At 55.4% G+C, this 23,609-nt stretch overlaps 1 protein-coding gene across 3 annotated transcripts in view; it reads left to right on the top strand.

Annotated features, from left to right (window-relative positions):
• Positions 1-23,609, top strand: part of CNTN2 (contactin 2) — a 29,499-nt gene that overhangs the window by 3,205 nt on the left and 2,685 nt on the right. For all 3 annotated transcript variants that reach the window (XR_011682912.1, XR_011682911.1, XM_071450491.1), the window contains exons 2-22: positions 6,172-6,275; positions 10,796-10,940; positions 11,604-11,779; positions 12,038-12,133; positions 12,441-12,650; positions 13,229-13,328; positions 13,593-13,768; positions 14,948-15,084; positions 15,558-15,687; positions 16,550-16,700; positions 16,961-17,088; positions 17,400-17,575; positions 18,379-18,499; positions 18,833-18,991; positions 19,109-19,258; positions 19,762-19,832; positions 20,382-20,616; positions 21,333-21,448; positions 21,781-21,967; positions 22,141-22,253; positions 22,339-22,507. Coding sequence is in view for 1 of the 3 variants with exons in the window: in XM_071450491.1 (XP_071306592.1) it covers positions 6,221-6,275; positions 10,796-10,940; positions 11,604-11,779; positions 12,038-12,133; positions 12,441-12,650; positions 13,229-13,328; positions 13,593-13,768; positions 14,948-15,084; positions 15,558-15,687; positions 16,550-16,700; positions 16,961-17,088; positions 17,400-17,575; positions 18,379-18,499; positions 18,833-18,991; positions 19,109-19,258; positions 19,762-19,832; positions 20,382-20,616; positions 21,333-21,448; positions 21,781-21,967; positions 22,141-22,253; positions 22,339-22,507 (3,001 nt within the window). In the remaining 2 variants the exon portion in view is untranslated. The remainder of the gene's footprint in view (positions 1-6,171; positions 6,276-10,795; positions 10,941-11,603; positions 11,780-12,037; positions 12,134-12,440; positions 12,651-13,228; positions 13,329-13,592; positions 13,769-14,947; positions 15,085-15,557; positions 15,688-16,549; positions 16,701-16,960; positions 17,089-17,399; positions 17,576-18,378; positions 18,500-18,832; positions 18,992-19,108; positions 19,259-19,761; positions 19,833-20,381; positions 20,617-21,332; positions 21,449-21,780; positions 21,968-22,140; positions 22,254-22,338; positions 22,508-23,609) is intronic.

Genomic DNA, 23,609 nt, shown 5'->3' with positions numbered 1-23,609 from the left:
AGCCGGGCCTGGAGAGGGCGGTGGGAAGCGGGAATGGGGGGTTTATTCTGGGGAGGGGGGCTCAGCTCCGTCCTCGCTGCCTGAAATCCCACCCGGCCCCAGCGCCTCTTCCGGGAGATCCCGCAGGAGCAGCCGGGATTTCCCGGGAAAAGGGAACAATTCCCGGGAAAAGGGAACGTTTCCTGAGAAAATTGAACATTTCCCGGGAAAACTGAACATTTCCCGGGAAAACTGAACGTTTCTCCAGAGGGGTTGGCAGCAGGGGAATGTCCCTGTGGGAATATCTGTGACTTTAACAGGCGCTAACCGGGATTTTGGCTGGAATCGCCTCCTGAATTCCTGCTGGAATCACCCCTGGGTGGATTTTCAGGCTTCTCACCCCGGCTGCTCTGGGCTGAGCTTTGAGCTGGGAGTCGAGTCCTGAGGGAGAGTTTAGAGCGGCAGCCTGGCTTAACACCAGGCCCGTGCCCAGCCTGGGGCGAATTCCCTTCCCGAGCCCAAATTCCCCCATCCCTGGGGGCTGGAGATCCATGGAAAAGTCTCCCGGCTCTTCCCGCTGGTGCCCTTGGCTTTGTCACCTGTCCCAAGGCTTTGGCTCAGGGCTGAGCCAGCCGGGCGTCCCCAGGTCCCACTGGAGGTGACCCAAACCCAGAACCCCCAGGAGCTCCAGCTCCAAACCCCCGGGAATTTTCCAAGGGATATTTGAACAGCTCAGGTTGGAATTCCATTTCCCCCCAGGAGGCACCGAGGACACAGATGGGAATGGATTTGTTTGGGGAGGAAAAAGACAATTAAAATATAAGTGTAAATAACCATGAATATAAATATCGATATAAATAACAATATAAATATAAATAATATAATTATATGACATAAATATAAATATTAATATGATTTTTAAAGGGAAACGAGCTCACTGCAAAGCTCAGCTGTAAAACTCACTCTGCCCAGAGCAGGAAAGTCCCACTCATAATAAAATATCTTTTTTTTTTTTTTAAACACCATTCGATTTTCCCCCCAACCCCTCCCCGCCCACTCCCCCTTCCATGTCCGGACCAAAGGCACCTCCCGGCTTTGTCTCCCGCACAAAGGGAGAGTTTGGATGAAAAGGAAACTCCCCCAAGCCCTGGGGACAGCCCAGAACTGCGACCAATTATTCAGGAAAAGAGCTCCCAGGATCAGGATCTGTTTGGGCTGACAGAACTCCACCCCAAGCCCCTCTTTTGGTCCTCATTCGGAGCCTTCCTTGCTCAGATGGGTTTGGAGTGGCTCAGAATTCCTGCAGGACCTGGAGCCACCGACAGATCCGACCCAAAAAAGCTCCGGGAAGGGCTGAATCCAGAGTTTTCCTCTCGATCCACCCCTGATTTCCAGGAGGACAAACCCGTGACAATGAAGCCGTTTGTCCCTCACCAGCCACGCTGTGCCGGGACGGACACGGTGTCCCCAACCTTGGGAAGGTTCTGAGAGTCAGAATCCAGGGAACATCACACGCCTGCCCCCTCCAGCTTCAGCCACGATCCCAGATAAAAGAGGCACAGGAGGGATCGTGGCCGGAGCGATGCCTCCCTGGGGAATGCTGCGGCAGAAGGAGCTGCCCCACTTAATCCCAAATGCTCCTCTGCTGGCTGAGTGCAGGAGATGGAATTACACTGATTTATCCCGCTAATGGACAGCGCTGAACGCGGCATCTCCTGCCAAAATCCACCCCTGACCTTCCCAAAATCCTGCTGGAATCGTCCTCCTGAGGATGCAGCCCCGCAGTCAGGGCTGGGGGTGCTGTTCCAGGCTGCTCCTCCTCTCCCAGCCCCTCTGCAAATCTCCCTGAGCTCCTTGACTCTGCCTCCCCGCTCATGGATTGCTCCTGGTTCTGGAGGGAAGGGATCCTGTGGAGCTCTGCATTCCAAAGGGAAGGGATCCTGTGGAGCTCTGCATCCCAAAGGGAAGGGATCCTGTGGAGCTCTGCATCCCAAAGGGAAGGGATCCTGTGGAGCTCTGCATCCCAAAGGGAAGGGATCCTGTGGAGCTCTCCATTCTGCCCCATTCCCAAAGGGAAGGGATCATTTGGAGCTCTCCATTCCCAAAGGGATCCTGTGGAGCTCTCCATCCCAAAGGGAAGGGACCCTGTGGAGCTCTCCATCTCGCCCCATTCCCAGAGGGAAGGGATCATTTGGAGCTCTCCGTTCTGCCCCATTCCCAAAGGGAAGGGATCCTGTGGAGCTCTGCATCCCAAAGGGAAGGGATCCTGTGGAGTTCTCCATCCCTCCCCATCCCAAAGGGAAGGGATCATGTGGAGCTCTCTATCCTGCCCCACTCCTGGAGGGAAGGGATCCTGTGGAGGTCTCCATCCTTCCCCATTCCCAAAGGGAAAGGATCATTTGGAGCTCTCCATCCCAAAGGGAAGGGATCATTTGGAGCTCTTCATCCTGCCCCATTCCGGAGGGAAGGGATCCTGTGGAGCTCTCCGTTGCTCCCGGAGGTATCAGTGACAGCCTCCATTAGCAGCAGTGACAGATCCCCTCTCAGGACACCAGCAGGCTCTCGGGTGTCTGTCAAAATACCCCGGGAACAGGGAAAAAACAGCTCCCTGTGGCCCTTCCGTAATCAGGGATGAGAGCAGGGCTCAGTGTCCAGTGCAGAGTGTTCCTGAGCTTTGGGGGAGCTCAGGATCAGATCCAGGATCCACAGCTCAGGATCAGATCCAGGATCCACAGCTCAGGGTCGGATCCAGGACCAGGAGCTTGGGGTCAGATAAATCCAGGCAATGTCAGAGAAATTCCCTCAATTTTGGAGCTGCCCCAAGGAGCCCGAACCTCCAGGAGGGAGGACAGGCCCAAACCAGATCTCCTCCTGCTGCCTCCTCCTTGTGGAAGGGATTTCAGCTGGCAGGGAGTGGGTTTAGATGGGATACTGGGAGGAATTCCTGGCTCTGAGGGTGGCGAGGGGCTGGGATGGAATTCCCAGAGAAGCTGTGGCTGCTCCATCCCTGGAAATGTCCAAGGCCAGGTTGGAGCCACCTGGGATAGTGGAAGATGTCCCTGCCCATGGTATGGGGTGGGATGGGGTTTAAGGTCCCTTCCCACCCAAACCAGTCCAGAATTCCACAAAAATGACAAAATGCAGCTTTGCCCTCTCTCTTTCCTGTTTGTTTTCGGAGTGTGAGGGGTGAGGGAACAAAGAGAGCAGAGCTGCAGCTGGAGCCCTCTCAGGCAGCTCCGGGGGCTCGGCAGAGGATTCAGGCTTGGAAAACGGGGCTGGAAGCACCAGAGCAAAAACTCCCCGAGTTTAATTTGCAGCCGCTGGTGCAGGAACAGCTCCCGCCTCTCCCAAGCCCCGGGGCAAGGGAACTGCGGAGATTTGGAAAAGTCAACTCATTAATTAGCGCAGGGCTGGCATCTCCCGCAACCCCACAGCGCGCCCGGCTCAAAGCTGCCCCTTGTCCCCAGGGCGGAGGGACAGGCCCGGGGAACAAAGGGGCAGTGTTGGCTGCCGGGCCGTGGGCTCGGGACGCTGTTTGGGGCAGGATTCTCGGTGACATCAAGTGACTCCATGTGACCGAGCCGCTCCAGGGCTGCTGGAACCAGCGGCTTCTGCGTGGGAGCATCTCCCGCCCCGCTGGGCTCCGGACCCAAATTCCGTCCCCAAATTCCCCGTCCCTGCCACAGCTCGGGCCGCCTCCCGCCAGCAGCGGCTCCTCCCTCCCCGGTCGGGCGGGATAAAGGAGCTCCGGCTTCATTTCGGGGCCTGTCAGGGAACAAAATCCCAGCAGGGCTGAGGGCGGCTGTCACCGCTCTGTCCTCTCCCGCCTGTCCCCTCTGTCCCCTCTCTGCGCCTTCATGCCAGTCCTCTCTGTCCCCTCCTACCTGTCCCCTCTCTGTCCCCTCCTACCTGTCCCCTCTCTGTCCTCTCCTGCCTGTCCCCTTTGTCCCCTCTCTGTCCCTTCATGCCAGTCCTCTCTGTCCCCTCCTACCTGTCCCCTCTCTGTCCTCTCCTGTCAGTCCTCTCTGTCCCCTCCTGGCTGTTCCCTCCTGCCTGTCTCCTCTGTCCCCTCTCTGTCCCCTCTCTGTCCCTCGAACCCAGACAAGACAAACCCCCAGGACTTTGGGATGGACTTTGGGATGGACTTTGGGATGGATGGATTTTGGGATGGATTTTGGGATAGATTTTGGGATGGATTTTGGGATAGATTTTGGGCTGGATTTCGGGATAGATTTTGGGATAGATTTTGGGCGGGATTTCAGGATAGATTTTGGGATGGATTTTGGGATGAATTTTGGGATGGATTTTGGGATGGATTTTGGGATGGACAGATTTTGGGATGGATTTCGGGATTGATTTTGGGATGGATGGATTTCGGGATGGATTTTGGGATGCTGGCAGCAAACCCTTCTCTCCGGGCGAGGACACAAAGAGCCCGGCTGGTTCCTGCAGCCCGAGCTGGGCTCTGCTGTTTGCTCAGGTGCTGCTGGTAATGAGGGGGGGTTGGAAAGGGGCCGAGCATCCCAGGGGATGGGCTAATCCCTGCTCCGAGGGCTCGGGGGCGGACAGATGGGCAGGGACGGGAGTGGAAGCAGCACCAGCTGGAGCAGGGGGATGAGCAGCAGGAGCGGCCCGGGAGCTCTTGGCAGCATCTCCAGCTCCTCGCCGGGGCGTTCTGGGGAGGACAGCGGGAAACGAGGCCCTGCCGGGCTGCGGGAGAGCTCCGCGAGCCGTTTCCAAAGGGTTTTTGTTAACAAAGGGGGAGAAATCAGCCCGAAATCCCTGCTGGAGTTCCGGGGGAAGCGGGGCCGCGGGTGGGGCTGCTCCCACTGAGGGCTCGGGGCTGCACAAAGAGCTCAGGGTTTGGCTGGCGGGTGATCTTTGGGAATCTTTAGGGATCACAGGAGGCTGGGAAGGCCATCAGGAGATGCCCTGGAAGTTAAAGAGTTTAAAATTGAAGATTCCTTTGTCACAGAATTCCCAAATCCTGGAGTGATTTGGGTTGGGAGGGACCTTAAAGCCCACCCAGACACCTTCCCCTATCCCAGGCTGCTCCAAGCTCCATCCAGCCTGGTCTGGGACAATTCCAGGACTGGAGAATCCTGTTCCAGGGCATCCCAACCCTCACTAGCCAAGAATTCCTTCCCATTAGCTTCATTATTTTCACAAAAACCCAAATTATTCCCCAAATTATTCCCCAAAATTATTAATTATTTTCACAACCCCCCCCAAATTATTCCTCCCTTCTCACTCCCCACCAATATCCCCTGTGCTTCTGGCTTGGTGTTTTCCATCAAAAACACTTGGAGAGTTTATGGAGGAGGGGGGGAAAGAATGGGAAATAGCAAAGGAGGAGGGACAACAATTCCACTCTCTGATTGTCGCCTCCCATGGGGACAAAAAGGGCTCCTTCAGCAGCTCCTGCTCCTCCGGGCACCGCTGGAATTCTGCCCTGGCGTGAGTCTCACTTGGGCTGGTGGCCAGCGGGGAGGCACAGCTGGACTCTGGGGCCTCTGGAACTGCAGCTCCATGGAACATCTGGGGCTGGAAGGGCCCTGCTGATTCTGGAATTGCAGTTCCATGGAATATCTGGGGCTGGAAGGGCCCTGCTGACCCCAGAGCCTCTGGAATTGCAGTTCCATGGAATATCTGGGGCTGAAGGGCCCTGCTGACCCCAGAGCCCCTGGAATCACAGTTCCATGGAATATCTGGGGCTGGAAGGGCCCTGCTGACCCCAGACTCTGGAATCACAGCCCTATGGAATATCTGGGGCTGGAAGGGCCCTGCTGACCCCAGAGCCTCTGGAATTGCAGTTCCATGGAATATCTGGGGTTGGAAGGACCCTGTTGACTCTGGAATTGCAGTTCCATGGAATATCTGGGACTGGAAGGGCCCTGCTGACTCTGGAATCACAGTTCCATGGAATATCTGGGGCTGAAGGGCCCTGCTGACCCCAGACTCTGGAATCACAGCTCCATGGAATATCTGGGGCTGGAAGGGCCCTGCTGACCCCAGACTCTGGAATCACAGCCCCATGGAATATCTGGGGCTGAAGGGCCCTGCTGACTCTGGAATCACAGCCCTATGGAATATCTGGGGCTGAAGGGCCCTGCTGACTCTGGAATCACAGCTCCATGGAATATCTGGGGCTGAAGGGCCCTGCTGACCCCTCTGTGTGTCCCCCCTCCCCAGGGCCGCCGTCCCCACGCGCCCGTAGAGGCTCCGCAGGACCCAGCGCAGGATGGGAGGCACCGCTGGGTTCATCCACACCTCCCTGGCCGTCGGCACCTTCCTGGGTAAGAGATTCCCGTGGGAGGGGCTGGAGGAGGCGGGAAATGCCCCGGGATCCACCGGGAACCTCCCGCCCTTGGGATGCGGCGCTGCCGGGTCCCGAATCCCCGCGTGGGTTGGGATGCGGCTGCTCCGTGTCTGTGCTGCTCCCAATATCCCTCTGGGCCAGGAGTGTTTGACACAATTCCCCCTTTCTAAACCCAGATTTAGGGAGGTGCAGGAGGAGTTTCCTGCATTCATTTCCTTCATTCGTGGGGAGTGGGATTCATTCCACTCCCCGTCCCGCTTTTTCCAGGGATTCCTTGCTGGCTGTTCCCTGAAAAGATACCCCTGCCCATTTCTGGAGGCCAGGGAGGATTTCTGGACCTCAGGGAGAAATTCCAGATCTCAGGGACGTTTCTGGGTTTCAGGGATGATTTCCAGATCTCAAGGGCCATTTCTGGATCTCAGGGAGAAATTCTGGGTCTCAGGGAGAAATTCTGCATCTTTGGGACCATTTCCAGATCTCAGGGAGAAATTCCAGATCTCAGGGACATTTTTGGATGTCAGGGACCATTCCTGGATTTTGGGGACCATTTCCAGATCTCAGGGCCCATCCCTGGATCTCAGGGAGAAGGTGTGGACCTCAAAGACCATTTCTGGAATTTGGGGATGATTTCTGGATTTGGGGGATTTTCTCCATACCTCAGGGCCCACCCCTGGATCTCAGCGAGAAGGTCTGGATCTCAAGGACCATTTCTGGATTTTGGGGATGATTTCTGGATTTTGGGGACCACTTCCAGACCCCAGGGCCCATCCCTGGCTCTCAGGGAGGCTCAGGCTGCTCCCTGCAGGTCCCTTTTCCGCAGGGAGACATTTCCTCTCCAGCTGAGCCTGGCTAATGTCCTCCAGCCAATCCATCAGCCCGGGCAGAGCCTGCTGGCCCATCCTCATAAATATCTAATTACCTTTTAATGTTCTCTGCGTCCCTGAGGAGGCCCAGGCAGGGGGAGCTGCCCTGGATCCAGAGGCAATTATCCTGCTTGGAAATCGGCCTGACCCCGGAGCTGGACTTGGGGTCTCCCACCAACCACCCGAGTTCAGGCAAAACGCTCCAAAAATCACACCCTGGGCAGCCTGGGAGGGTGATTTCCACTGAGCTTTGGCTGGTGGTGCCATGGAGATGCGAGGGCAGATGGGACAGGGGGAAATCCTGGGAATACCAGGAGGGATTGGGACAAAAGGATGGAAGCGATGGATGAAGCTCAGGGAAATGTTATGGAGTGGGAAAAGAGCCAAAACCTCCAGGTCTGGAGGGAGATTTAAATATTTAAAGCTTCTGAAGTGCACAGAGACCACTCTAAAATCCCAAACTTTCCCCAGCCTTTGTTCAGTTGGGAAAACATCAGGAAAATCTGGGAACCCAAGCCCTGACCCTTTGTTCCTCAGAAAGCTGCTCGTTAAAAACAACCCAAAATAAAGCCTGGGTTCCGCAGAGAGCTGATCCTTAGAAAAGCCCAAATCCACTTGGATTCTGGGCATAAAACTCCTGAAAAACCAATTTATCGCCCAGCTCCCCCGTGATCCAGGAGCTCCAGGGCTGTGCTGTGGATGTCCTCAGAAAAAGGAATTCAGCTTGGAAAATGTTCCACCGAGGAAATTTCATCATTTCCTGGGCTCAGCACAAAGTGCAGCCTCCTGCACACCTGGGCTTTCAGCAAATTCCTAAAAATATCCCAAAAACCACCCAAAAGGGAGACTTTGGAGTCACATCCTTGCAGCTGCTTCTCCAAAATCTTCAGGTGTTCTGCTTTCACCTGTTTCTCATGATTTTGGTGTTAATTATTGTTTTCCCTGATACTGAAGGTTATTCCAGAGGCATGGTGGGGTTTTTCCTCTCATTCCAGCTGGATGGAACATGGAAAATTCCCAGCAGGTCACTCCTCTACTTTGAAATTTGGCTTAAAAAACTTAATTTTGTGCCTGTCTTCTCCCTATTTTCCAAATGCCAGAGCTCCAGGACAGATCCTGCATTGGCAACATTAAAAATTGGGAATTCTGGGGTGCAGAATGGGCCCGGATCAGTCTCAGAACTTCTGGGATTTGTCAATTCTTAATTTTAACCTTATCCCCTCCTCGTAACTGTTTAATTACTGCCTTAATCAACCCCTGGTTTGTTTAATGAGTGAAATCCAAGCGTTTCACCCCCGGCACCTTGGAATTGTGGATTAAAATTCACCTGAACCCCTGGCATCGATTCCAAGTGGGAAAATCGATGCCTGGCACTGGCAGCCGTAACCTTGGCAGGGACAAAGGGACAGCAGAGGAGAGCAAGGGGACGCGGGCTCCAGGTGGGATCAGGAGGGAGGATGAGCCTGATTTGGCTTGATTGGAATAAAAAAATCCCATGGGAAAGGGGCAGGGGTGGGAGTGGTACCAATAGATATTTTATTTGTTAAATAAATAGAAATTATTTACCTTATGCTCCCTAATTAACCTCAAAATTAAAGCGGCTCAGCCTGGATCCCGCCACCGCCATCTATCAGAGCACAATTAACTCATCTATCAGCACTCAATTAATTCTTTCTCATTAATTCCCCATTAACTCATTGTTGTTTCCCCCTCAGTCAGCAGAGTTTATTCCAGCCGGGACTCCCTCAGCACTGACCCGAACGGGAGAGGATTTCCAGCTTTTCTTTTAGGAACAGAACCATCCTAGAAGGAAAACACTGCTGGCTGGGAGGGGAAACAACCCCAAACCTGCTGCTTTTCCTTAATTCTAAAGAATCACAGCTCGGTGCCTCTCCCTGTGTGGCTCTGGGGACCATCCCACGAGCACATCCAAATGGGAGAGGATTTCCAGCTTTCCCTTTAGGAACGGAACCATCCTAGAAGGAAAACAGCACTGGCTGGGAGGGGAAATGACCCCAAACCCACTGGTTTTCCTCAATTCCAAAGAATCCAATCCCATCTCAGAGCCTCTCCCTGTGCGGCTCCAGGAACCATCCCACGAGCACATCCAAATGGGAGAGGATTTCGAGCTTTCCCTTTAGGAACGGAACCATCCTAGATGGAGGGGGGAAACAACCCCAAACCTGCTGCTTTTCCTCAATTCCAAAGAACCCCAGCTCAGTGCCTCTCCCTGTGGGGACCATCCCGTGACCCCATCCTTGCAGAGCCGGGATAATTGCCTGGAGCAGGGACACGGGGAGCAGCTGCTCCCAGCCCGGAGCCAATTAGCAGAGCCCCTCTCCCATCCCTTGCCATCCCTCCCCAGCCTCCTCCCGGCGCAGCCGGAACGTGGGGCGAGCCCCGGGAGCTGCGGGTCAAGGGCTGCTCCCGCTGATCCCAGCCCGTTCCCGGCTGGAAGTGACTCTTCCATCAAACATCCCGGGAATGGCTCCATTGAGGAGCGGCCCCGCTGAGCAGGGGGGGTGAAGGAGACAGATTGGCCTTGGCACAGCGGGTTGGAGACGCTCATTAATTCAATTACAGAGCAGGGAAGGATCCCGGAGCTGGGGAAGCAGCTCAGAGCTTATCAGTGCTGGTGGCTCCTTCCCTGATAAGGGCCAGGCGTCTCCAGGGGGACAGGGACAGCGAGGACAGACGTGCTGGCAATTATCCCACCGGCTGTTCCTGCAAGAAAGAGATTTCCAGGCAGGTTCTGCCTGGCTCTGGCTCACAGTGTCCCTTCCTGGGCTCTGGGAGCTGTCCCAGCCCAGGCAGGCGTGGAACGGGATGAGCTTTTCCCACCCAAACCAGTCTGTGGTTCTGGGATTTCCCTGTGTGGGAAGGGATCTGCTGGAATTTGGAATTCTGAGACAGGAAGGCAGCTGTCACTTCCCAGTGGCACATTGTCCCCAAAGGGTGGCCCAGGCGTGGTGTGGATCAGGCAGGTGGGGCCTTTGTCCCTCTTGTTCCTCCCCATTCTCAAAACCAGAATCAATTCCGAGTCTGAACACCCCAAAAGCAGCTTCAGGCTCATCCCAGCTGTGGAAGAGAATGGTTTGCACTGGTTTGCTCTGGTTTGCACTGGTGTGTACTGATTTGCTCCAGTTTGCTCTGGTTTCCACACCAGTAACCAACTGGTTTGAGGTGTCAGGAGCCGGTGGAGCTGCAGGGACAGAGGGGACCTGCCAGGTGTGTCCAGAGCCGTGAAGATCCCAGTTCTCCCCTCTCCTCCCTCACCCTGGAGAGGATTTCAGAAGAACGAACCAGGCAAAGTCTGTGCAGGCAGAGGAGGAACCTCAGGGACACGGGGACATGCCCAGCTCCAGCTGTGGGGTTCCAGGAGGTCCCTGCTCCTTGCTCCAGGTGTCCCCAGGGATGCTGGTCGCTCTGGAAGGCCGGGAATGCTGCGGGATGCCCGGTGGGAGCGGCAGGGTGCGTCCCCACGGCCAGGCCCGGGCTGTGCTGACAGACGGGGTGCGGTTGTCACATTGCTGCTCCTCTCCTCCTCGCGGCTGGGGACACCCTACAAAACTGAAAAGGAGGATTGTTTAGGGAAAGCCAAGCAGAGCTGAGCAGTTTTTCCCCTCTCACGCAGTTTGGTGCCAAGCCCAGGGCGGGATGAGGAGCTACGGGCCGGTGTTCGAGGAGCAGCCATCCCACACCCTCTTCCCTGAGGGCTCGGCAGAAGAAAAGGTCACCCTGGCCTGCCGAGCCCGGGCCAATCCCCCCGCCACCTACAGGTGAGCTTAGGGCTCCCTCCGCGCCTGGAACGGGACAGAAACATCCGGAATTCTGCTTTCTCCCCTCCGCTTCTATAGATGGGAAATTACTCACTTGGGAATGAGATTCCTTGTCCTGTGAGGAGCTGAGGGAGCTGGGGAAGGGTTTGGAGAGTCCTGAGGGAGCTGGGAAGGGTTTGGAGAGTCCTGAGGGAGCTGGGCAGGGGCTCAGCCTGGAGCAAAGGAGGCTCAGGGGGAATTTCTGGCTCTGTCCCTGCCGGGAGGGGACAGCCGGGGGGATTTGGGATCTTATCCCAGGGAACAGGGACAGGAGGAGAGGGAACGGCCTCAGGCTGGGCTGGGGAGGCTCAGGTTGGACAGCAGCAGGAATTTCCTCATGGGAAGGGCTGGAAGGGGCTGCCCAGGGGGGTTTGGAGCGCCCATCCCTGGAGGTGGCACCTGGAGGTGGCACTGAGTGCTCAGGGTGGGGATTGGGCACAGCTGGGACTCGATGATCCCAGAGGGATTTTCCACCCTCAACAATCCCACAATTCTGAGATGTTCCACCCATCCCAGGGCTCAGTTCAGATCCAAATCCACCTCCAGCTGGAAATCCACCGGGCCCAGCCCCATGAGCGTGGCCATGGGGATTTATCCCTGTCCCTGCTCTGTTTTTGCTGGAAGGTGGAAGATGAACGGCACGGAGCTAAAGCTGGAGCCGGATTCCCGCTACAGGCTGGTGGCCGGGGATCTGGTGATCAGCAACCCCGTGAAATCCAAGGATTCCGGCTCCTACCAGTGCGTGGCATCCAACTCCAGGGGCACCGTGGTGAGCAGGGAGGCCTCGCTCCGCTTTGGCTGTAAGTTTGGCACCACCAGGTAAATTAAACACAACCCCAGTTAGGCTGGGCTTAAACGGAGCCTGCCTGGGAAAAGGCTGGAGAGAATCCCTCCAGCGCACCATCCCATGGAGAAATCTCCTGGCACTTCCGTAGAAATTTGGAGAATTTGGAGATTTATGGAGAAAGCCAATGATATTTTTGGATCTCCCACCCAAGGAGGGGCAGAGAGAGCTCAGAGCTGTATGTGCCTGTCCGGGTTTCACTCTGCCTGTTCAGTTTTGCAGGAATTCTCAGCGGAAGAGCGGGACCCCGTGAAGATCGCCGAGGGCTGGGGGGTGATGTTCACCTGCAGCCCCCCGCCCCACTACCCAGGTAAGGGGGACACAGCAGAGCACAGGGTTCCCAGATTTCCTGGGAATTTCATGGAAGGAAATTCGGGGTTAATTCGGAGTTTGTAACACAACAAAGCAGAGGCAGGACACATTGGTGTGTCTATGCAAGGGCCAATTCCATCTGGGAATCCCACTGGGTCCATCCCACCTGAGAGGAGACAACAACCAGTGCAGTCAATTCCCTTTTCCTCCCATGGAAAGACCAATTCCAGCCTGGAATCCCGCTGGGTCTATCCCACCTGGGATGACAAACCTGTCCAGTTTATTCCTTTCCTTTTTCCCCCCAGGTTTATCCTACCGGTGGCTCCTGAATGAGTTCCCCAATTTCATCCCTGCTGATGGGAGACGTTTCATCTCCCAGACCACGGGCAACCTCTACATTGCCAAGACAGAGGCCTCGGACCTGGGCAACTACTCCTGCTTTGCCACGAGCCACATGGACTTCATCACCAAGAGTGTCTTCAGCAAGTTCTCCCGCCTCAGCCTGGCTGCAGAGGGTCAGTGCAGCTTGGATTGTCCCAAAAATGCCAATTCTTATGGGAAAAATCTGAATTAACAACCCCCTGCAAAGCATTTGGGGACAGTGCCCAAGTCATCCTCCAACCTCTCTTAAGAGCTTCAAAAATATGGATGGGCTGGGATGGGAGAGAAGCTGCTCTCTCTCTAAGATTCCCTGTTTCCACTCCATCCAATTTCTCTATTTTTAAAGGATAATTCTGGTCTAGGGAAAAGGAAATTAAATAGGAGGAAGGCCTGGATGGACACGGACTGGAGCAACCTGGGACAGTGGGAAGTGTGGGTGGGACTGGATGGGCTTTAAGGACCTTCCAACCCAAACCAGTCCAGGACTCTGGGGAATCCAGAATTCTCGGGAATTGTGGAACCCTGAGATGTTATAAAAGAGATTTTTAGAGGCTTCATAGCAAGAGCTGTCTGAAAAAGAAAATGAAACCTCTGTCCCCTCACCCAAACGGGTTGGGAGGTCACCTCACGGGTCCCTCTGCCCTGTGAGACCTGCCCTGGGTGGCATTTTGGTGTCACCCAGGTCCCCTGAGCGATGTTTTCCCTGTGGCAGATGCCAGGCAGTTCCCACCCAGCATCAAGGCCAAGTTCCCTGCGGACACCTACGCTCTGACCGGGCAGGTGGTGACCCTGGAGTGCTTCGCCTTTGGAAAGTGAGTGCAGCTCCGCATGGATTGGGATTGGGATCGGGATGGGGATCGGGATGGGGATTGGGATGGGGATTGGGATGGGGATCGGGATGGGGATTGGGATGGGGAGGGAATGGCAGAACTTCCGCATTTCCAATGGAAGACCAGAGGTGGAGGGAAATGGGAAAAGGGAGGAGCTGGCCAAAGCCAAGGCCCAGTGGGACAGGACCGGGGTGGCCACACGGGGTCTGAGCTCAGCCCGGGTTCACCGGCTCGGCTTTTCCACAGCCCCGTGCCCCGGATCAAGTGGAGGAAGCTGGATGGGCCACAGTCCTCCAAGTGGATCGGCAGTGAGCCCCTGCTGCAGATCCAGCAGGCTGGATTTGAGGATGAGGGGACGTACGAGTGTGAGGCGGAAAACGCCAAAGGGAGGGACACCTACCAGGGACGCATCATCATCCACGGTAATGCATCCAAACTCATCCCTTATCCAAGGGGACACACCCAAACTCATCCCTTATCCAGGGGACACACCAAACTCGTCCCTTATCCAGGACACAACCAAACGTGTCCCTTATCCAAGAGGACACATCCAAAAATGTGTCCTTCACCCAGGGAACACATTAAACATGTGTTCTTCATCCAAAGAACATATTAAACACGTGTCCTTCACCCAAGGAACACACCTAAACACGTGTCCTTCACCCAGAGAACACATTTTAACTTCCCAAGGTGCCCCAGGCAATGGTCCAAGGCTTTGGGACTAAAACCACCCCCTCTAATCCTGCCCCTTAACAGCCCTAATTAAAGGTGTTGCAAAGCCCCAACCCAAAGCCCTGCATCCCTGCAGGGATCAGGGAAACTTTTCCTTGGTGGGCACATTTGGGCTGTGGCGAGGAGAGAGAGAGAGAGAGAGAGAGAGCTCTTAACAGGCTCTAAAATCATCACAGCAAACATCGGGGAACCAGGGAAGGAAGGGAGTGCTAAAAATCAAACTTGGCTGGTGCTCAAGATCCTCTCCAAGCCTGAGGAGCTCCCACCAGGGGTAACGCTCTGAGCTGTTGAGCAGATCTAATCAAGTTTAAAAACTTAAGCTGGTTACCTCATCCTGATTCCAGTTTTTCCTGAAGTTCAGGAATGGCCTGAAGCTGAGAGAGGGAGGATTTAGAGGAGATATCAGGAAGAAATTCTTTACTGTCAGAGGGTGAGGCCCTGGCACAGGGTGGATGGGGATGGTGGCACAAAGGCTGTGGCTTCCCCATCCCTGGAAGTGTTCCGGGCCAGGCTGGACGGGACTTGGAGCAAGCTGGGATGGTGGAAGGTGTTCCTGCCCATGGCACTGGGGGATCTTGAAGTTCCTTTCCAACCCAAACCATTCCATGATTTGATGGTTCAGGAATGGCTGAATTTACTCTTAAGAAGAGAAACCAATTCCTCAGCCCTGGGTTCTGCCCTGATCTTGCCCAGCAGGACCCGGCCATGCCTCTCACTGCACAAAAGGCCGGGGCGGTTCCTGTGGCAGATCCCGCTGTGCCAAGGACTGTGCCGGCAGCGCTGGCACAGGGACGCCCTTCTGCCAGCCTGGCACCGCCACCTCTCAGCTGAGCTCCTTGGCTCTGCCCTCTCTCTCTCGTCCCCTGCAGCCCAGCCCGACTGGCTGGACGTGATCTCGGACACCGAGGCCGACATCGGGTCCGACCTGCGCTGGAGCTGCGTGGCCTCGGGCAAGCCCCGGCCCACGGTGCGGTGGCTGCGGGATGGGCAGCTCCTGACGTCCCAGGTACCCCCCAGCCAGCTCTGACCCCGCTCCTCCAGCCCCAGCCCCTCCTCCTGCCTCGCTCCTGCATCCCCGCCCCGGTTCTCACCCCGCATCCCTCCTCCATGTGCCCCCATCGGGCTGCGAAGCGACGGCACCATCCCCAACTCCCCTCTCCCGGCGCTGCCATCCCAGCCATTGCTTTGTGCAGCTGCAAGGACTCACAGCCGGCCAGCAGGGAGGACAAACAGCCCCTCGTGCCTGCCCTGGTGTCACCTGCACGCTGCCGCTCAGGTGTCTCGGCAAGCAGAGCACGGCGACGCGGGGGAGTGAGCGCACAGACATAAAAACAAATCCTGCGTTTTCCCCCATGGAAAACCAGGCCACCCCAGGGAGTCTGTGATGAAACTCAACCCTGACCCAGCCGAGGACTGAGTTCCATTTTTTAATTTTTTTTGTTTTTCTCATCTAATGGGTTCATCCTCTTGTTTGCACAGAACCGCATCGAAGTGAGCGGTGGAGAGCTGAGATTTTCCAAGCTAGTCCTGGAGGACTCTGGCATGTATCAGTGTGTGGCTGAGAACAAGCATGGCACAGTTTATGCAAGTGCTGAATTAACAGTGCAAGGTAATTCCTCCTTTCCCAGAGCTCTGGGTTCCAATGGGACACTGAAAAAATCTCTTCATAATATCCTGATGTGATCCTGACATTGTGATGTCGCAGCGAGATAAGAGAGGCAAAAACTGCTCCGCTCACCACTGAAATGGTTGCTGGTTCAACAAGACACTGTGCAAGCCTTGAAATTCTAAATCCTGTGTAAATTCTGTGTGAAAGTGGACAAAAAAATCTGTTTAGCCACAGGAAGTGGACAGGACACCCAGCAGCAGCACTACAACCTCTCTTCCACTACAAATTCCTCTTTTTTTGGAGGAAAGAGGTCCAAACAAAAAACATTCAGCTTTCATTCCACCTGATTTGATGGATGGTGACTGGAGCTGAACTGCTGCCAAACTTGTTCCATGTTAGCCCAAAAGTTTATCTCCTCGTGGAGATGCCAAAGATAAATTTAAGTCCCTGAGCACCAACTGCTCAACATTAACACACCGAGGCCAACAGGTAAATCCTGATTCCATCTGCAATTCCAGGAGGAGTTTCAGGCAAGCTGGATGTCTGCGTTGGTCAGGATATTGAAGAGATTATCCTCGACATGTTCCAAAGCAGCTGTTGTTGTGTCTCTCAAAGACCTTGCACTTGTTAGGGTCATTCCCATCGCTCCGTCCCACTCGTGTGCCACATAATTCCTGCCTGGCAGGCATCAGGATCCACCCAGCAGCCGAGGAATTCCTCCCTTATCCCGCTCTCCAGACTCTGCCTCGCTTCTCTTACCGAGCCATCCAAACAACAAATCAATTCCCACTCGCACGGTGCTGAAATTCCCCCCAGGGCAGCGTTTCTAATCGTGCCTTAATCCTCTTTTTTATCCCTGTAGCCTTAGCTCCAGATTTTAGACTAAACCCGGTGAAGCGCCTGATCCCGGCAGCCCGCAGTGGGAAGGTCATCATCCCGTGCCAGCCACGAGCAGCACCAAAAGCCACCGTGCTCTGGACCAAAGGGACAGAACTCCTGGTCAACAGCAGCAGGTAGCAGCACAGAGTCAGCTTCCACCTAGAAAACGTAGCTAAAATATATATATTTTTTTTTACCAGAAGACTGGACTCGATGATCCAAATGTGCTGCTGGCTCCCTGAATTTTGTTACTCCTCTAATTTCTTCTTTAGCAAACTCCTACACAATATTTTTCTGCCTGATTTTGTCTCTGGTTTCTCCAAAATCAGTGGAAACTCCCAAATGTCCAGAGGACATTTTAACACTCCTTTGTGTGGCTCCTCCTCCTTTGCAGGGTGACGATTACGGCAGACGGGACCCTGATCCTGCAGAATATCAGCAAATCCGATGAGGGAAAATACACCTGCTTTGCTGAGAACTTCATGGGCAAAGCCAACAGCACTGGAATCCTCTCTGTCCGAGGTAGGGATGTGCATTTGGGGTCAATCAAGCAAGAAACAGCCAAGAATAAATGATGTGATGTTTCTTCTCTCCTTACACTCCCAAAAAAACAGAATAATCAGGGAATCAAAGTGATTTCAGGTGGAGCAGCAAAACTTCTGCCTGACCCAGTAACAAACAGCCCTTGAGCAAAGCATTTCCATTTCCTAGTCCCTCCTCTTCCTCCTGTGAGGCTCCAGCTGTTGGAGCGGGATGAGGAGCTGGAAGGGATGGTTTGGATACTGGGATGGGGACACTCCCTGCTCATCACCCTTCCCGCTCGCTTCCCGCAGATGCCACCAAGATCACGCTGGCACCATCGAGTGCCGACATCAACGTGGGCGAGAACCTCACCCTGCAGTGCCACGCGTCCCACGACCCCACCATGGACCTCACCTTCACCTGGTCCCTGGATGATTTCCCCATCGACTTTGACAAGTCCGAGGGGCACTACCGGCGAGCCAGCGCGGTGAGTCCAGAGGGAATTCCGGACCATCCGAAAGGGTGGAGAATTAATTTCACACTTGTAATTTGCATCTTTGTGCCCGCCAAAGCTGCTCCATCGCTTTGCCCAGAGTGGTTGTGAATTCCACATGCCTGGAAGTGTCCAAGGCCAGGTTGGACAGGGCTTGGAGCAACCTGGGATAGTGGAGGGTGTCCCTGGCCATGGCTGGGTGGAACGGGATGGGCTTTAAGATCCTTCCCAATTCAAACCATTCCATGATTCCATGAGCACTCCCCTCCTAAACTGGAGGAGAAAGGGAAAGGCCTGTGGATAAAGGCAGGCAGAGATCACCCAGTGATCACTCAATGATGGATCAATAACCACTCATTGATCACTCAATGATCAATCAATGATCACTCAACAATCAGTGATCATTTAATGGTCACTCAATGATCACTCATTGATCAATCTGTGATCATTTAATGGTCACTCAACAATCACCCAATGATCACTCAATGTTCATTCAACCATCACTAAATGATCGCTCAGTGATTGCCCAATGGTCACTCAATGGTCACTCACTGACCACTCACTGATCACTCATAGATCACTCTTTGATCACCATCCCAAGCCAAACAGACCCAGCACAGGCTTGGCCTTGGCCAGAACTGGATCCATCCTGGATCCATCCATCTCCATACCCCTGGGGGAATCCTTTCCCATCTCCCTCCTCTCCACCTCCACCACCACCTACCCACACTGGATTCTGTCCCCTGACCGGTCACCTTCTGGTGCTGTCCCCACTGTGTTGTCCCATTGCCCTGCAGAAGGAGGCCATCGGGGACCTCAGCATCTCCAACGCGCAGCTGCGGCACTCGGGGCGTTACACCTGCACGGCCCAGACTGTGGTGGACAGCGCGTCCGAGTCAGCCACGCTCACCGTCAGAGGTAATTCCCTGTGGGAACGCTCCCTGCTCACGGCAAACCCAGAGCAATGACATGGCCCGTGCCATCAGCTGCTCTGTAACCACCTCACACCCAATAATTCCATGATACGGCCCAGCGGGTTTTATTTTCACCTAAAATTTGGGGTTGATCATCTTGGAGGTCTTTTCCAACTTTCCAACCAGGCTGAGGAGCTTTTCCAGAGGCTAAAGCTGGTGGTGAAGCTTCCCAGCTTCCAGAAAAGAAAGGCCCAGTGTGAATTTAGGCTTTGCACAATGCACAGAGGGACAAACCTCCAGACCTTCCATGTCAGTGACACATTTCCCATCCCTCCAGGACCTCCAGGCCCACCTGGAGGGGTGGTGGTGAGGGACATCGGAGACACCAGCGTCCAGCTGAGCTGGAGCCGTGGCTTCGACAACCACAGCCCCATCGCCAGGTACCTCATCGAGGCCCGGACCCTCCTGTCCAACCAATGGAAGCAGATGCGCACCAGTGAGTGTCCCCACGGTGGCACCGGTGACACACCGAGGCCACCGGCCACCGGCCAGTCCTGGCTCCGTGCTGCTCCTCGCTCTATTCCTTCCCCTCTGGTGCTATTGGATTTTACAGATCCCATAAACATCGAGGGCAACGCGGAGACGGCGCAGGTGGTGAACCTCATCCCGTGGATGGATTACGAGTTCCGGGTCCTGGCCAGCAACATCCTGGGAATTGGGGAGCCCAGTCTGCCCTCCAGCAAAATCCGCACCAAGGAAGCAGGTGGGTGTGGAGACAAGCCCAGGTCCCTGTCCTTGCCCAGGATGGTCCCATGGGATGAATCATCTCCTGGAGAGCTCCCAGAGCTGAGGCCACCACAGGATTTTCCATCTTTTTGCCCATTTCTTGTGTCAAAGATGAGAAGGATTAGTGCTGCACTTGCCAGCACTGCATCCAGCTGGGAATGTTCGTTCCATGTCCAGCTACTTGGACAGAAAGGATGGGAGAACAGCAGGAGAACCTCACCCAATCCATCAAATGCAAACCAGCTTCTTCCTAATAAACCTCCCCTCCACATCCCCGCTTTTGAGCTCCATCCTTGTCCCCTCCGACACCAAATCCTTGTCCCTAAATCCCTGGTCAGGCACAAGCTGGAATTCCACAGAGCCCAGTCCTTTCCTGGGAGCTGTCCCATCCGGTGTCACTGGTGTCACACCTTGTTTGTGTTCCTCTCCATCACTCCCACCTCCTTAACCCAAACTCTGCTTTTTTTGGGGGCCTCACAGCACCGACAGTGGCACCGTCCGGGCTCGGCGGCGGCGGAGGGGCTCCCAACGAGCTCATCATCACCTGGACGGTGAGTTGGGAACAGGGAAAGCACCAAGGTGGGAACACGTGGCGTTTTTGGGGGGGAAATCAGTGCCCCCATCCCAGTTTGTACAAGGGGGTTGAGCCCAGGGCTGGTTTGGATGGACCAAGCAACATTTCCTTTGGGAAATCAGCACCACCATCCCAGTTTGGACACGGGGATGGTTTGGATGCACCAAGGGCTGGTTTGGATGCACCAAGTGCACATTTCCTTGGGAAATCAGTGGCACCATCCCAGTCTGGACACAGGGTTGAGCCCAGGGCTGGTTTGGACAGACCAAGCAACATTTCCTTTGGCAAATCAGCACCATCATCCCAGTTTGGACATGGGGGTTGAGCCCAGGGCTGGTTTGGATGGACAAAGTGCACATTTCCTTGGGAAATCAGCACCACCATCCCAGTTTGGACACGGGGTTGAGCCAAGGGCTGGTTTGGACGGACCAAGCGCACATTTCCTTCAGGAAATCAGTGCCACCATCCCAGTTTGCATGAGCCAAATCCCATTTTGGACGGACCAAGGCTCTCTCTCTTTTCCCAGCCGACGCTGCGGGACTACCAGAATGGGGACGGCTTTGGGTACATCGTGTCCTTCCGGAGGAAGGGCAGCCAGGCCTGGCTGAGGGCGCGGGTGCCGCACGCGGAGTCGCTGCACTTCGTGTACCGCAACGAGAGCATCGCGCCCTACACCCCCTTCGAGGTGAAGATCAGGGCCTACAACAGGAAAGGGGAGGGCCCCGAGAGCCTCACGGCCATCGTGTACTCGGCAGAGGAAGGTAAAGAGCAGCAGGAGAGCTGGAAGTGTTCACCTGGAGAGGAAAAGGCTCCAGGGAGAGCTCAGAGCCTCTCCCAGTGCCTGAGGGGGCTCCAGGAGAGCTGGAGAGGGATTTGGGACAGGGGATGGAGGGACAGGAGACAGGGAATGGCTCAGGGATGGATGGGATTTGGGATGGAATTGTTCCCTGTGAGGGTGGGGAGCTCCCTCAGAGGATGAATTCCCAGAGAAGCTGTGGCTGCCCCTAGATCCCTGTGAGTGTTCAGAGTCAGGCTGGATGGGGCTTGGAGCAGCCTGGCACAGTGAAAGCTGTCCCCACCATGGCAGGGGTGGCACTGGATGAGCCTTAAGGTCCCTTCCACCCAAACCATTCCATGACTGCACTGACTCGGAATTCCCAGTTTTGTCCAACCCACCGCCTTTCCCCTGCAGATCCGTGTCCATCCAGGAGCTCAGACATTCCTTTGGCTCCTCTACTCCTCCAAACCCCCAGAGTGAGGATTCCCTAAGCCCAGCCCCGGCTGCCCCACAGCCTCGGGGCAGACATGGATCCCAGAGCTCACAGCTGTGTCCCTGCTTGTCCCCCTAAGTCCCTAAATCCCTTCCCCTCACTCTGTAACACAACACCAGCTGTCTGCCAGGGGATGACGCTGCAGGAAAACCTCTTGTTCCCGATGGGCCCGAAGTCAGGAAAAGGATTTTATTCCTGTCTTTCAGAACCCAAAGCGGCTCCTTACAGGGTCATTGCCAAGTCTGTCCTGTCCTCGGAGATGGATGTGTCCTGGGAGCCCGTGGAGCAGGGAGAAATGACTGGAGTGCTTTTGGGATATGAGGTAGGAGATTCCAGTGGGACTGGGACACCCTGAGAGCTCAGCAAGGAAAATTCCCCCGGGTTATGTGAGGTGAAAGGAAACAGCATTTTGATTCCAGAGGTGGGGATAATTCTCACACCACATGGTTCTAATGGGGCTGGCACTGCTCTCTCAGGAAAGATTAAAGGGAATCATCCAGTTTTTCCTGCCTGCCTTTCCTGGGAGGCCGTGGCCTCATTCTTGGGCGCACACAAAGCAAAACACACAGAAACAAACACCCAAAGGCCCTTCAGGGAGGGCTGACTCGGGATCTGCAGATCTCTCCTTCCTAAACCCATCCTGTCCTTTTCCAGATCCGGTACTGGAAGGACGGGGACAAGGAGGAGGCGGCTGACAGAGTGAGGACAGCGGGGCTGGTGACATCGGCCCACGTCACCGGCCTGAACCCCAACACCGACTACCACGTGTCAGTGCGAGCCTACAACCGGGCAGGGACCGGCCCCCCGAGCCCCGCCACCAACGTCACCACCACGAGACCTCGTGAGTGAGCCCTGACCCCTCTGCTTCCCACAGGATCCCCCAAAATCACCCAGACTTTGATCTCGGTGCTCTTGTTTGATGTCCCCTGAACGCCCCAGGGATGGCTGGGACCAGCACAGCCTTCTCCTCCCTCCCTGATTTACCCAATCCCTGTCTGGTTTTGCATCCCTCAGCACCAAAAAGGCCACCTGGGAACATCTCCTGGACTTTTTCCGGCTCCACAGTCAGCATCAAGTGGGACCCTGTGGTGGCCAAGGCAGACGAGTCGGCGGTGACGGGGTACAAGGTGAGGCCAGCGAGGCTGGGCTGCTCCTGGAGGTGATCCAAGGAAATCACAGGGAACAGGAGCTCAGCATTGCCTCTCCCCACAGATGCTCTACAGGCAGGATTCCCACTCGGCCCCCACCCTGTACCTGGCCAGCAAGAGCCACATCGACATCCCCATCCCTGAGGATTTCACTCACGCCTTCGTCCAGATCCGGGTGACCGGGCCCGGCGGGGACGGGACCCCGGCAGAAGTTCACATCCTCAGGAACAGCGGTACCTGTGCTCCTCTGGCCACACCCACCCCGCTGACCACACCCCTTCAACTGACCACACCCATCCACGTGTCCCTCCAGCCACACCCACCCTGCTGACCACACCCCTTCAACTGACCACACCCATCCACGTGCCCCTCCAGCCACACCCACCCGCTGACCACACCCCTTCAACTGACCACACCCATGTGCTCCTCCAGCCACACCCACCCCCCTGACCACACCCCTTCAACTGACCACACCCATCCATGTGCCCCTCCAGCCACACCCACCCCGCTGACCACACCCCTTCAACTGACCACACCCATCCACGTGCCCCTCCAGCCACACCCACCCCGCTGACCACACCCCTTCAACTGACCACACCCATCCATGTGCCCCTCCAGCCAACATCTGCCCTCTGACCACACCCACTCCACTGACCACACCCACTCTACTAGACACACCCACACCATCAACCACACCCATTCCACTGACCACACCCACACCCTGTGCTCCCTGACCCCACCCTCTCCATGCCCAAATTCCCCTTTCCGAGGTTCTCCAAGGCCCCGGAGCTCACAGGGCAGCTCCTGTCCTTCCCTTCCCAGCAGGAAGGACTCAGTCACAACCCCTCCCATCCTGGCCACGGCACGATCCCAATAAATTGTGGTTTAAAACCCCATTCCACCTTCCAGGACTATGGGAGAACATCCTCCCGCAGGGTTTTAGGTTCAGACTCTGGAATTGGTCCTTTCTGGAATTGTTTTTTCCTGGAACCAGCCTTTGGTTCCCTTGTGCTGTTCACCCATAGGAATTCCTGACTCTTCTCCTTCTCCCCACTCCTCTTCCCAAACCCATTCCAGCCTGACCCAGCTTTAGGATCCGCAGCCTCCAGACCCCACAACCCCCAACTTCCCAAGAGTTATGACTTAAAAACCATTTAAGTTTTCCACCAAGAGTGAAACCCCATTTCTGTGGGGCCACAGCTCCATCAAATTCCCTAAATTCCAGGGGCGAATTCCCAGCGCCCACCCCCAAATTCCTGCTCCCAGCACTCCCAGGAGTTTCACCAGCAACAAACACACAAAAAACCCCCACAAAACCTCCCTCAACTCCCTGTT

The sequence above is a fragment of the Agelaius tricolor genome, unplaced genomic scaffold (genome assembly GCF_023055355.1).
Source record: "Agelaius tricolor isolate 1412-34295 unplaced genomic scaffold, bAgeTri1.0.p SCAF_30, whole genome shotgun sequence".
NCBI classification, from domain to species: domain Eukaryota; kingdom Metazoa; phylum Chordata; class Aves; order Passeriformes; family Icteridae; genus Agelaius; species Agelaius tricolor.
The sequence above is the reverse complement of the archived record's forward strand: the minus strand, read 5'-3'. Positions and strand labels throughout refer to the sequence as shown.